The sequence below is a fragment of the Crotalus tigris genome, unplaced genomic scaffold, assembly GCF_016545835.1.
Source record: "Crotalus tigris isolate CLP2741 ecotype Arizona unplaced genomic scaffold, ASM1654583v1 scf7180000018350.1424685, whole genome shotgun sequence".
NCBI lineage: Eukaryota > Metazoa > Chordata > Lepidosauria > Squamata > Viperidae > Crotalus > Crotalus tigris.
Genome location: NW_024096959.1, coordinates 771,809 through 787,197, shown reverse-complemented (window position 1 = coordinate 787,197; position 15,389 = coordinate 771,809). Strand labels below are relative to the sequence as shown.

The following is a 15,389-nucleotide window of genomic DNA, read 5'->3' as shown; positions in this document are numbered from 1 at the left end:
ACATTCCATTTAATACATCTAGTCAATCTAGTCCTTTAACTCTTATTCAAAACATTTTTATCCATTGTAATTTTCTTAAATTCAATCACATTTAAATATCTAAAATATTTCCGTTATCCAAGTCATTTCAACTTTTTTATATTACTCATATCAAGAAAGAGAACAAAAAAGGGAAAAAAGCATACTATATTATATTTAGAGAATTCATCCCTCTTAAAATGACATATATATTCCAAAACTTTTCTATTTCTTTAACCATATTCAAACAAATGTTTCTTTTTTAAGTATTCTCTCTGGTAAGTCCCATCATCTATTTTCTTAGTTTCCACTTTAGTCTTTTTCTTTTGCCCAGTGTCTTTCTTAATCAATATATTTTGCTTAATCAAAAAGTTTTTTGTATGTTCGTAAATGTTGCTGTAGATATAAAAAGTAAATCAGGAGAAGTGTCTTTGTACAGGACTTCTGCCTTTCCATGTTTGCTGAAAATCTTTTTCTTTTTCTCTCCGCTTCTCTTATCATTTCCTTTCTCTCCAATGTTCCTGACATCTCTACAGTATATTTTATCCAATCTGTTTTCTTGTCCTCAGATTTATTTTGTAGTCTTAAGAGATAAGTTGTTTTTTCCAATTCTTGTGAATTTTTTTCCATTACAATTAAATCATGTTTCCTTGTTTTGTTAAGTTCCATCTTTAAGTCTCTATTCTCAATTCTATATCCATTTATGTTTTATCTCCTCCTTCTCTGTTGTTGTTTTCTGGGAATTTTTTTGTTGTAGAGATAACTTGGAAATAAATTGATTTATATTTTCAAAGTTGTTTTGGATTTCTTTGTGATTTAAAGTCATTGTTGTTTGAATTAGTAGAGTATACTATATATCCCCTCCTGTGACGTATTTATGTTTTCTTGATATGTTCTTTCTACATGTCTCTGATCCATGATAGCCAAGAATTTGAGTTTTCCTCTTCCTTTCTTTTCTCTGTAAATAGCTTTAGTCCCAATTAGATATATATTTGTAATCCAAATAGTTCAAAAAATATTTTTTCCCTGAAATTTATAATTCTCTCTTTGTCTACCCCCCAGATTATTGTCTTTTTTGTCACACTGTTCTTTGTTGTTAAAGTTTTGAACGTCACATAGATTAGTTTTTCCCAGATTTTGCCAAGTCTTATATTAAAGTCATAGCTGTCATAGTCTTCATCTGCCACTAGGTGTCAGCAACTATTTGTTTTTCAATTTCCAAAATGAACAATTATCTCTGAAATGAGAGTCTTAACCATTAAAACAATTTTAGATTTAACCAGATTTAAGTTTTAAGTTTCAGGTTTTATATTTATTTCACTTCCATGTATTTTGATCCTCCATAAAAAGATTAATTTACCGCTTCTGTTAGGATAAGGGTGGGGCAGTAATCCCCCTCCTTCCCTTTCACAGGTATTTTGCTTCTTGGGGATCTTTTCCAGGAAATTAAATGTAAAATAGAAAAGAGAAGATCAAATTCCTCACCCAGTTTCAAGCATGCTGTTCACAGTTGTGCTGGTTAGTGCTTTTGGACTTCGGTTGCAAGTAGCTTGGGCTGGTCAATGCAATATGGCCAGCTTTTCTCCTGTCAGGTTAGAAGACTTTCCCCAAGTCGAACAGAATGGTCGCCACCATTCCAGAATCGCTGGAGCACCCTTCTTTCTTCATTGCCTCTCCAGGGTGACGACTTAGACCCATTTCGGGTCCCCTGGCAGGGTGAAATTAGCCACGGGGTGCAGAGAATCCGCAAGCCCACAACTGGCCACTACTGTGCAAAACCGGAAGTCCCTCTCCTTTTTAATGAGCATGGTGAGGTCATCTGTTGTGATACCCATCTATATATCTCTCCCTCAGCAAATTAAGCAATGCCATAAATGTCTTATGCCAATGTCTGGAGGCTGTGTAGATTTAGATGGAAGACAACAAGCTTCAGCTGAACTCTGGAAAAACTGAACGGCTATTTTAGGGGGGGCCCACCAACTCACAGATTATGCCATCATTAGTAATGGAGGGGGTTGCACTACTCCAAACAGTCCCAGTGCACAATCTGGGGGTACTTCTAGATACACAACTCCTGATTAAGGAGCAGATGGCTGTCATAGCTAAGAGGGCCTTTGCACAATTTCATCTTATGCATCAATTCCGCCCATTCCTGGATCAGACTGCCTATAGTCATTCATGTCCTAGTCATCTCCACATGGGATTTCTGTAATCTATATGGGTGTATCCTTGAAGAGTACATACAAGCTGAGTTTGGTGATTCTCTTGCAGACATTTCATTACCAAACTAGGCAACATCATCAGTGCACTAATAAGGGTTTTTTATATTTGTACTGCTGTTTTTTAGATCTTCATTTTTTTATCTATTGTTCTGCACTGCTCAGAATCTCCTTAGATTGGGTGGATGGCTATATACATAACCTACAACGCTCTAAAGCTACAACTGCTAAAAAAAATTATAAGAATGTTGTGAAAAACTTTTCAAAAATCCAAGCTCCCCTTGACAGCCTCAAAAAAGCTCTAGGTTTGTGAAACAGCATTTACCAATTTATTAATCAATGTGGTTAAGGTGCTTGCCAACAAACCAGGAGACTGTTAATAGCACTAATATACTGCTCCACAGTGCTTTACAGCGGAGCTCCACAACCTTTCCGGGTTGGCGGCCCAGAGGGAAAGGGAGGAGCAGGGAAATGTGTGTGCACATGCTCAAACGAGCCACTAGCACCTGAACACACTCGCCAGCCATTCCCACAGCCCAGTGGGCTGTGGCCCACAGGTTAGAGACAAAGTATAGTTCAACACTTGTACAGACCTATCAAAAAGTCTAAGTCCAAGTTATATTTTTGCAAAAAAATGAGACTATAGCATTATCAGAAAGATCAATATTTGAGAATAAAATTACTAGTTAGTCATCTTAGACTTTGCTTAAGAAACATGAGCCATGTTATTTAATTCTACTCCTAACCCTCAGTAAACATTTTGGGAATAAATAATACCGCCATTTCTAGGATGTCTGAGTATTCTTAAAGACTGTTAGGTTTTCTGTCATTTCTTAGTACTGATAAAATTAAGTAGACTGGATAAAATAATAAAATTAAATTGACTGGATTAAACAGACTGGAAGGATCTCCTGCCATTCTGAATATTATGCGCAGCAGAACAAAACTGTACTATAGTAAATCTTACCAGAAGGCTAGAGTAATAAAAAGGCATTTTACATAATTAAATGAAGATTGTGAAAATGTTGTGCTGAGGATATTTACTCATTCCAGGTTTTAACTATCAGAGAATAATATTTGACGATTGCTTCCAGATACTGCATCTTGATGGAATTATATAATGTATTTTCTTTATGGCAATTACAAATGGTTATAAACTACTTCAGTAATAGAGACAACAAATCTTAAACTATTTGGGCAGTTCTTTCTCAATAGTCATTACAGGGAACATACCAAGAATGACTATTTCTACTAGTACAATACTAAGAAAAACTGGTGGTATAATACATCACAGCATATTTCAGCACTTAGTCTATGAATCTGCATTTTCAGCAACATAATCTTGAGCTAGGCAATAGGCAGTGGAAGGGAAAATATGTTATGGCTAGACAGGAAAAAAAACCCTAAGGTAGTACCGACTGTCCTGCAAGACAAATCAGGAATAACTAGATTTGGATGAATCAGCATTATCTAAGACTCCAAGTAGCAATTAAAATTGAGAAGTGTGGAGGCCATGTGCATATGCATGTAATGTATTCTAATATTAATAGCCTTGCCTTTGGAGAATTTCTTAACTGAACATTCTGGAATACTAAGTCTGAGACTTTTGTAAAGTGAATCAACTGCTATTGAACTATGATCTCTCTTCCTTAGTGCCACACATTTTACAGAAAACACAAAACCACCCTTTAAAGATAGGTGACAGCAAAAATACAAATGGAGACAATGCACTTAATTACTAAGTCAAATAAAGACAATGCTCTTTTTTAGATTGGCTTATCATCATTGTCATGACTTATTAACACCATTAAAACAAATTTTACTAGAGGCTATAAGATTGCTGTGTCAATAGACTTATTCCATTATTATTAACAGCCCCAAAGACTACTTGATTCAAGATTCTACTTTGAAACAAAATGGTTCACAAATTACAGGGCAAAATTCCCCATAGACTGAGCTGGAGCAAAAATCACAGAACATAATCCAGTAGTTTTCAGCATGAGACAGTTCTATCACAACCCTAAGTCTTGAATATTTCATAGGCGATAACATTAATTAATCAATCCACAATGGATTATGTAAATGACCACTGTAGAATTTAAAATGTAATTTTGGAATTGCAAGGATGGAACACAAAACAGAATTTTGGAAATCAGATTAAGAATTTAGGAAATTCTGCTCTGATGTTTCTGGCCCTTTCTTATGTAATGAAGACTCACTATGAAAGTTGTACCAAAATTAATGCAAAAATCAGACATTTTAGCTAAAAGGAATTTGCAATAAACAGTGTTCTTTTTTAAAAGAACCTTGACATGTTCATGTAAAATATAGAAAAATCATATAGCAATTAAAACTGTACAGCATTCTGTATTTGAAGAGAGAAAAGTGCCTTGGATAATACAACTTAGCATCTGTCTAGAAGTGGTTTCAGGTGCAAACATACCTTTTACTAGAATTGCATAGGCTGCTTAAAATACTTGCAGAAATAAGTTACAATTACATAGTCCAAAGTGCATTTTTATCTTCAAATCTAAAGTACCTTAGTGGTCTTGCAAACTAAACAAAGCAAAACATGGAAAAAGCTATGCAAGTCAATTATTTAAAATAGTGCCAATTCAGCAATGAAAATGAGGAATAAAGTATTTTATTTTACAAATGTCTCTTTCCCAACCTATTATTTTGACTTCTAAAGAAAACGTCACTATCCAACCAATATATCATTATGTGTAACCTATGTATAAATGTATTGTTACCATAATTGGGACTCCAGCCAGTCGCTAAATTGGAAATCATGTGAATGCAACTGTACTTTCTGGCTGAAAAGAGATAATACTACAGGTAGTCCCCGAATTATGACAACTGAGCCAGAAGGGGCGTTGTCTTAACTGAATGCCTTTTCTCAGCACGGAGATGGAGAATCCATCAATGGATTAAATGGCAAAAAAATGTTGCAAAATGCTATCATATGATCGTGGGACCCTGCAACCAGTCATAAATGCAAGCCAGTTTCCAAACTCCTGAAATGCAATCATGTGATCACAGAAGTGGTGTAACAGCCCTAACTTGAGGGCAGGTCATAAGTAACTTTTGAGTCTGTTATAACTTTGGTCAATAAGCAATCAGTCGTAAGTTGAGGACTATCTGCATTGTTTCACCTCTTCGGTTTGTGTTTGCCTGCTAACTACTCCCCTGCCCTTTAGAATGCTCGAGTACCTGCTTATTATCTGGTACATATCAAAAACAATGTGACTGCACCAATTGCCTGCAGCTTCCTCTGGTGTGTGTGTGTGTGTGTGTGTGTGTGTGTGTGTGTGTGTGTGTGAGTGAGTGAGAGAGAGAGAGAGAGAGAGAGAGAGAGCCTACAGAAATAGCTTGCTTCCTTCACTCCCTTGCAAAGAAATCAGAGAGGAAACAATTTCAAAAGAGTAATATATTGTGTTTGTGTAGTGTGCTCACAGCCCTGGTCACACTGCTTTTGATATGTAGAAGAGTAAACAGTTTATTCTCTTGCAATCCCTTTCTCTTCTGCAAGGGAGAGGTACCTCAGGTCAGGCATAGGACACATACTAACTGTAATGGCAATCATATGACTGAGGAACATTGCAAAGGCTATAAATGGGCAGTAAAATTAATTTTTAAGCACCATCACAACTCTGAATGGTGAATAGAGGTAGTCCTCAACTTACAATAGTTTATTTAGTGACCATTCAAAGTTACAGCGGCATTGAAAAATGTAACACAATGGTTTTTCAAAATTACAGCCTTTGCAGAATCCCCAGGATCATGTGATGGAAATTCAGATGCTTGGCAACTGGTTCATATTTAGGACCACTGCTGTGTCCCAAGGTCATGTGATCTCCTTTTGCAACCATCTGACAAGCAAAGTCAATGGGGAAGATAGATTCACTTAACTTATCAACTGCAGTAATTAACTTAACAACTGTGGCAAGACAGGTTGTAAAATAGGGCAAAACTCACTTAACAAATGTTTCATTTAACAACATAAATTTTGGACTCAATTATGGTCATAAGTCGAGGACTACTTATGCTACCTGAAATTTAAATACTAATTTAAGGAAACATAATGCCTCTTAAGTTCATTAAGGACATTTTAATAATGATCAGGACATGTTCCATGATTTCTGCCAAGGTCCACAAATATAGTTAACTCCAGAATTCTTTTAACAAACCAAAAGTATCACTGCAGCTAGTTTTAGGATAGAATTAATCCATGTCATATTGTACTCAAGGCCACCAGCTATGCCATACTATAATGCAGAAAAGGAGTGCTATTTAATTTGTTAACTTCTCCATAGAGGTTTGTGAACATTAAAAATTATTTGGAAAGAAATGCAGGCTAGAATTCTATTTCAGTGCTCAAAGAAAACTAAGTACCGTATATGCCGGCGTATTAGGCGACCCGGTGTATAAGACGACCCCCGTCTTTATAGCCGGGCCGCATTCCTAGAACGTCGTCTTATACGCCGGAAACTACCAGTATTTCCGGCGTATAAGACGACTCGGCGTATAAGACGACCCCCGTCTTTGGCGCCGATTTCATCACTCACGGAAGTCGTCTTATACGCCAGCATTTACGGTATTCCAAATGTAAAGAACAATTCAAACTAATCTGATTTGCTATTATGTGTAAAGATGAATCCTTAAGATAATGCCAAATTATTAACATGAGTTACCAAGAAAATTTCAAAGAAATCCTGAACTAGAATTGCAAACAAAGTTGTCTTTGACAGATATCTAGATATTACTATAAGCAAAGATTAGGAAAGCAAATCTAGCATATAAAGCAAAACTGGCAGGAAAACATGCAGTAGAATGGCATGCAGAGCAGCCCAGAGTGATGAAATATGTAAAGCAAGATTACTGGTGATATTTCACATACTAAGATGGTACTGCAATCAAAACAAATTTTCAGCAGCTTACTTAGAACAAGTACAGATGGGAACATCCATGGAAGGAATAAAAAAACTATAAAAACAATACAGAATACAACATGAATTACAGATAAAAATAATTAAAAATAAAGATAGTAACATTTACAGCAGGGGAAAGCTCTGCAAAACAATCAAGAGCTTCTGAAATAGCAACAAAAAGGAAATCAGTCTGGTCTCTACAGAGGGCTGTTCCATAATGTCAGCAATGCTATAGTTTAATGCAGTGGTTCTCAACCTGTGGGTCGGGACCCCATTTGGGGTCGAATGACCATTTCACGGGGGTCACCAAACCATGCTGTCCGCCATTTTTTCCCTTTTCCCTAGCTGTCCTACTCCCTCTTATTGGTGGCCACACCCACTTGGGGGTCACCACAACATGGGGAACTGTATTATGGGGTCCCGGCATTAGAAAAGTTGAGAATCACTGGTTTAATGGTTGCAATGACATTTAAGTAACTTAAAATATTTCAATTTTTCTCCCATCAAATCAATATAGTGAATAATATAAATGCAACAGACCTACTGATGAAAATGCTGTGAGTTTCCTATCAATATGGTTAAGACCAGGGTTGAGGGGTGGAGAGAAAGCACCTAGTAGTATATATATAAAAATTTCCTTTCTGATATAACCAATATGACAAAAAAATTAGTTAATCCAGTATTTTGCTAGCAAGAGTTTTTGCACCAGATTAAACAACTACTACTAAAACAATTAAATCTGTTCATTTCCAAATTTTATAAAATCACATTGGGTGCATCAGCAAAAATAACAGATTTTTTATCCAATAAAAATATAATCTTCTTCATCCTCTAACAAACCAGTAGACATGGCCAAAGCCAGATTAATGTAAGGAGTCTTAGAACATTTACAATACAAGATAAATTTTAACATCTAAATTATTAAAGGTGAACTATTTGACACTATGTTATAAACAACATAGCAAATTTAATGTTATCAAATCAGATTCATAATTATTTTAAGCCTGATCTAAAAAAAATAGGGAGGATAGACATGGTCATGTTTTTTAAATATCTTCTTTAGGAGGCAATAGGTTTACTACCACTACATCATAGTCACTATCCTATAAGGTTAGCTAAGGATAGTAACCAATTCAAAAGTATCCAGTTAAATATACAGCTGAATGGAAGCTACATCACGAATTCTCCTGATTTTTTGTAACTTTTATTTCCTCCAAACAAATATTAATTGAAATTAGAGGCCTCAAATGACAAACATTTCAAATATTTTGGAACACAAAACCACTACAATTATTAGAAAATAGTTTGATATAGGATCATTCAATATAATAAAGAAACCTTAAAGTATACAATGAAAAAGATGAAGCTCTGTAAAAACAAACAGAATTTTAATATAAATGCAAAAATATAATATACAAAATGACATTTTACCAAGTATGAACAGCTAGTTAAGTATCATGCATATCAAGTAACAATGATCTATTGAACTAAGAAAGCTACAGATGGCAACTTATCCAAATCTTTACTGGACAAGTTTAAGCTGTTCTCTAAGACACCATGCAGACTACACACTGATAAAATAGACAGAATCATGTTGCCATGAATTCTTGAACCAAGAAAAAAAAATGAACCATGAAAAAAATTAGTGATGCAATGGACTAAAATGTTTTAAGTTATCAATTTACTATGTTCCCTTTTACATCATGGCTACACCGGATTCTAATTTCACCTATCTCATCAACAATATTTTATGACAATATTATGATTCAGGAGACATACTTCTCACAATCCATCTATCTTCTGATTTGTCATAAATAAAATATGCAACACAATGCTGTCTAATGTCTTTGTATTGCTGTTTGTTGTATTGACTGGTCATTATCTACAATAAAACATTTCATTAACACTCCTGAATATTTTTTTTATAAAACTTTTGATTGGTCAGCTAACTTGTTTGAAGTGAAATGTTAGCATCTGATAGCTAAATCTTTTAAACTGAGTTCAATAAACTAAGCAAACCACTATGATCAATTAGCAAGTAACTGAATTTTCTGCCACATTCATAAACAATACTGGTGGCAGGAACTACAACTGCCATTCCATTGATGCTGCCTTAACTAAAAATACCACTATTCATTTTACAATAAATCAGTATGGCTAAACATCTATTCTTTATTTTACAGAATTGTGTATTAAATGTGCATATTGATGTACTTTTCTCAATCCTGTTTGGATACTTTTGTTGCGATAATAACTAAACAGAAAGTAACTTCCATATTTATTTGGCATTTTATCAATTCCAAACAATCAGTACTCAGAAATAATACAAAAACTAATAGATTGCTTGGTTTAACCACACCTACTGGGATGAAGGAACAAGCAAAAGTAATAAAGTAGGATATAGTAAACACTTTATAAAAAGTATTCCTTGAATTAAACATACCAAGACAATTAGTAAATTCTAATTTTATAGCTGAAGATTGATACGTATTTATACTATGAATTTTACAAATGTTCAGTTTGTAGGTGATATGCAATCTCTAAAATTTGCCAATATATTAAGAGAAACAAAATTGAGAATTATTTCTTCAGTAATCATTGGCAATCTGAGGCCTGGGACAATTTTGAATTATTGTGTCTCGACTATTGAATATGTCAGGGAGTAAGAAATCTTGAGTGCACCTGGTTATCTAAAGTAATAACTCCTATCCATAATTACTTGTTTACTAAATTAATGGTATAGCTCTATCATAAATGTGAGCCACTTGTTTTCATTTACTTGACTAAGCATGCAAGGGTTACTTTTAGGGTTTTCAAGAAGAGGCTTTTGTAGTGGTTTCAAAGTTTATAAAAAAACTGCAACAAAAGTATAGAGAAAAGTAGCAAATAGAAACATAGAAATTCCTTAGGTAGTATTTAAATAATGAATATTTAAATATTACTTGAACTGATTCACATTTCAATAATTTGTAAAGGTATACAAAATGTTTTCTAATTCAAAATGTTTCAAACTTGAGAGTTGTTTCAAGTTTGGAATAACTTGTTCTGCTGTTGTTAGATTAGTTCTGACCATTCCAGAACTGTTCCAAATTAGAATACTTTGAGAATGGTTGAAACAGGATTGGAACACTTCCAGGATATCTGCAATAACAATTTTAAATTGAAAATATTTTGTACACCATTAGTTACTTGCTCTGGCCATAAGTTAAACCTTGAGCTAGCAGTATTTGACAAAAAACAAACAAACCAGGAAACATTTCTCAGGCAGTCTATATATTACATTGTAAGGGTGTTACTGATAAAAATGCATTCATTACAGCCTAGGTAAACCAGATAAAAGTGAGACATCAGCTCTGAGAGTTCTAGAACATATCACATGCATTGATTTCAGTTAACACCAGTTACATTACCAAAGATAATGCTATTACAGCCATAAACTATTAAATTCTAAAACTTGGTTATTACAACTACATTCTTATTTATAGAATCCCAGCTTCAATAAATTAAACTACTACCTACAAGCAGACTTTACATCAAATCTGACTTTGTGAATAAGATGAAACAGAATGCCAATAATATGAGCGCCTCTTTTGTCAGGACTCTGATTATCTTTCAATTCTTTAGCATTTAATACATTAAGAAAAAACAAAACATTCAAGATTGAAGCTGCTAAATATTCTGCCTCTGTGTTGTTTTGAAAACTAATTAAAGCTGGGTGACTCCCTTGAGTTGTTATTCTCTACTGCAGGAACAAGTTATATGTAAGTTTACATCTATTCATATTTAATATTGAACACAAATAGAAAAAGTGGCAAGTCAAAGGTTATAGATCTAAAATATAATCTAAAAGGTGGTCCAACTATGACAGCTGATCTAATGCTTTACATGCACTAATTATAAACAGCTTTTATAGGGACAGAATATCTTCAAGCCCACCCTGAACTTGCCAGAAAAATGCAAGGAAGAAAAAACATCTCCAAACGTAAGCAAGTCACTAGCACTTCCAAGACCCTAGCCATTTGTAAAAGTACACTGACCCTTAGTTTACAGGAACGTCACCAGTGAAACTAGGTGGGTGACAAAGTTACCTAAACCGCACCCTCTGCCAGAACAAGTGAGCCTCTAACTCAAAATAGGAACCAACTTCCTCACAACGACACTCAGTTCACATTAAGCTCCTTACTCCACCCTCCTTCTAGATTGTGCAAGAACGACATTCTCGATGCATCACAGAGCCGCCACCACATACTTCCGCTCCTTGTCAGGAGCGGAGGCAAAAGACAAGGATTCCGCATTTAACAAAAAAGGCTAAGGCCTCTGGGCCAGGCCGACCAGCAGCTGCAATGGAGGTGGCCGAGAACGGAGACGAGCGTGCGTGTGTCAGTCATATTATTGCTGAAAGCGAGCGAAGAAAAAAGAGCGAGAGAGAAAGAGATCCCGGGGAGCGCCTGAACTGGCAAGCCCGCCGCCATCTTACAATGCGGGAAAGAAGTTCCTGGCCGGGGCACAGTAAACCGACGGCGGATGGGAGGCAGACGCCGCACACAGACACGTACATAACACATACACACAAACACGCACACAGGGCGATCCGGGTTAGTTTTTTATTATTCCCCATATGAAACGACTGGGGCCCGGGTGGTGAGCTACCTAACAGGCGGCTTTGTAATTTCAATGAAGGCAGATACGACGGCCGGCGGCAGCCGAACAGACTCCGGGGAGGACGAATCGGCTTGGGAGCCTCCGCGATCCCCACTGAGTCCCAACGGTCCCAAAGGGAGGCGGCAGCCTTCCCTCCCGGCTTCTTCCTCCGCACGGCGGCTCGGCCAAGCCGGCAGGCCGAGGCCGCTTCGGGGGCCCAGCTCACCTTGTTGATGCGTTTCAGCGCCATCCTTCCTTCTGCGCGGGGAGAGCGTCGCGGTAAGGGTGGTGGTGGTGGTGGTGGTGGTGGGTGGCCGCCGCGGCCGGGGGGGGTCACTCGAACTGCGCCTCCTTCGCCTCCGCCTCGTCGGGCCTGTCTGCGCCGCCGCTGCCGCACTCCCTCCCTGCGGGTGGGGGATGGAGTCGCTCGCTCGCTCGCTGCCTGCGTTTTTCTCCTTCCTCCGGAAACAGCCGGGGGCGCCCGCCCGCACCGAACACCAGCCGCGACGTCAACGGCGCCGCCTCTTTCGATCGGCGGATGTCTCCCGACGAGCCTCTCCGGCAAAAAAGCAGCGACGGCTCCGCGACAACCTCCTTCGGAGAGGAATGGGGGAAGAACGCGGTTAAACTCAGGTTCAGCAGCCACCGCCGCCGCCGGCGAGGCCAAGGAAAGGGCGGAGCTAGATATAGGTCCCGCCTCCTCCGCCACCGCCCTCCCCCCTGGGGCGGAGGCGGGCCTACAACGCGCGCCCGCGTGATCTCCCGCCCCTGAGTGCCTTCCGATTGGTGGAAGCCAGCAACGCTCAAATGCCGCTATAGGAAAAGAGACCGCGCGCTCATTCGGTGGAGCGAAAGTGGGAAACGAAGAGAGAAAAGGGATCTAGAGCATTCGCGCACGCGCCCTTCATCATATTTATTTTTTTCTTCGGCATTAAGCGAAAAAAGGGAAGGCGCACAAACGTCTTCGCTAAAGCTCTCGCGAGATAAACAGCGCTTATCTTCTGGTGGGGGGGAAAATCCCCGGCTTCGCTCACCAGGGAACGCGGAATGCGCGCGTCGAAACGTGAGCACATGGACGCGCACAGTCCTCCCACCCCACCTTCGGTTTTTTCCCTCTCTCGGAGCGCGTCCGCTTTTTTCCCCTGCCTCCTGCGCGACAATAACGACGGCCTCCTTGAACACTTACAGTCCAGCTGCCGTTAGAATCGGGATGAAGCGCGTGCGCGCTTTCGGCCGCCTCCAGCAAATACGCCGCTCGGCCCTCTTCTCCCTTTCGGGATTGCGCACTAGGTGAATGGCCGTCACGGCCGGATCTATTTAACGAGGCAGGTCTGGCCCTGTATCCCTCCGCACAGCTGGGCTGGGTCTGCGGGGCGTCTGTCGTTTCGTTGGATCAGCCCCCCACCCCCACCCCAAATGAGATGCTACCTGCTGACGGTTACGCTTCTCGGTATAGCCAGACTGTTCACGAGCTGGTTGACTTGAGTATATCTTAATGAAGTTCAGAGTCTGGAAGTGACCAAAATTAAGGTGCCCCTTTTTAAGAGTTGGAAATTGTTTTTCTCAACCCTGATTCGAACATATTGAACTTCTGAAAAATTATATACAAGGTGGGACTGCATTTGAACCCTACAATAGATTACACTCTGAAAGAATAAGGTGCTGGCCTAGAAATCGAGAGACTGAGTTGGACTCCCCGACCTTAGCCATGAAAAACCGGCTGAGCGATTTTGGGCAGTCACTCAATCTCACTCTCCTCACAGGGTTGTTGTGAGGAAAATAGGAGGAAGGACTATTGATAGGTTCACCATCGTGAGTTGCATATGAAAAAAGCGAGATAAAAATCGTAAAAAACACACTTGGTTCATCCATGGTAAAAATCATTAAACATGCTAAGCCACCAAGGAACAGAACATAACAGAGATAACCTGTGTTCCTCTCCCTCCCTGCCCCAGCAACCGAATGGTCCATCTTGTTAATTGCGAAGTCGTGTCAGACCCATCGCGACCCCATGGACAACGTTCCTCCAGGTCTTCCTGTCCTCTACCATCTTCTGGAGTCCATTTGTTATGACCATTGTATTCTCTTGACAAAATTCTATTAGCCTGTGCCCTGCTTCATTTTGTACTCCAAGGCCAAACTTGCCTGTTATTCCGGTTATCTTTTGGCTTCCTACCTTAGCATTCCAATCTCCCATGATGATAAGGACATAATTTTTTGGTGTTAATTCTATAAGGTGCTGTAGGGCTTCATAGAACCGGTCAATTTCATCCTCTTCAGCACCAGTGGTTGGGGCATAGATTTGGACTATTATGATATTGAATGGTTTGCCTTGGATTCGAATTGAGATCATCTGGTCCATCTTACCCCTGCTCTTTTTCAGCTGGTCAGTTTTAGTATCCACATATGTTGTATTTATGCATTAACCATGATTTTCTTACCTATGGATTACTCAATAAGGCTTTTTTGGGTGTATAGCATCTTGAAAATTAAAGCATTAGCCCAAACTGTTTGGCTAAATCTATTTCAATTTTCTATATATCCCACTTCTTCCTAAGACTGAGAGACAGTGACTCGCCCAAAATCACTCTTCTGTGCTCAAGGCAGGACTAGAAGATGGATTCCCCACTCCTTAATCACTTTACGAAATTGCTCTCAATTTTTTACTGTAATTTTATATTGCCTACATCAACCTATCCCTCAAAATGTACAATAAATACAAAAGTTATATTTAAATCAATATATGTAGAATACAGATCAACCAAATGATATCAATATAATGCCAACATACCTGTTCAAATAAAATTTGGCCCTATGGAGAACTCCAAAAAAAAAAAAAAAAATGCCAGCAGAGCTTCTGTGAACATGTTCCAAAGAATGGGCAGAAAACAGGGAAAGAATGCCTTTAGGCCTGTATCTTTTGAACTCTCAACATCCCTTCCCTTCATGAACACACAGAAAGATTCTGGACAAGGTCATCTCAAAGGCATTCTAGACCTAGAGCCAAGGTATATAATGCTCTATAAGTCAAAACCAGCAGTTAGAAATTGAGCCAATTGGCAACTAATGCATCAACCAAAGAATAGGCTCTATGTTTGAGGACCAATTCTTACTTGCTGTAATCTTGGTTACTACATTTTATAACAACTGTAGTTTCTGAATAATTTCCAAGGCTGCCCCCAGAGACTCTGTTACAGTAATCTAATCATGTAGTAATATGGTAATGTTGCCCGGGTATCCTGATCTAGGTAGGACTGGAAGTGGTATATCGGCCTCAGCTGGATGAAAGCCTTTCTTGATTCAGTTTTCATCTGCAGAAGAAAGACTCCCAAACTGCACATTTGCTCCTTCAACAGGAGAGCAACCCCCATCTACAACCCTACCAAGAATAAGTTATTTCTAGACAAATACATTTACTGGACTTTAGTTTGCACTTGTTTCTACCCATAACACAGTCTCCAGATACTAGATTGTGCCAACAGGACTTCTGATTTGGTCTGATATCAGCAATGATGATAGCTCACCCCAGACTGATGGAAAACCTCTCCCCAGTGGATTCACAGATTTAAATAGGGAGACT

At 38.6% G+C, this 15,389-nt stretch overlaps 1 protein-coding gene across 3 annotated transcripts in view; it reads right to left on the bottom strand.

The window, feature by feature from the left end:
- UBE2D3 (ubiquitin conjugating enzyme E2 D3) overlaps nt 1–13,141 on the bottom strand; it is a 35,292-nt gene extending 22,151 nt beyond the window's left edge. The window contains exons 1-2 of one of the 3 annotated variants that reach the window (XM_039350703.1): nt 12,996–13,141; nt 12,036–12,403 (exon numbers count right to left, since the gene is read on the bottom strand). In XM_039350703.1, the coding sequence (XP_039206637.1) occupies nt 12,036–12,059 (24 nt within the window). In that variant the 5' untranslated portion in view covers nt 12,060–12,403; nt 12,996–13,141. Of the gene's footprint in view, nt 1–12,035; nt 12,494–12,995 lie in introns of those variants that run through there. The other 2 variants (XM_039350701.1, XM_039350702.1) reach the window with 2 other exon arrangements.
- Nucleotides 13,142–15,389: the final 2,248 nt, after the last annotated feature.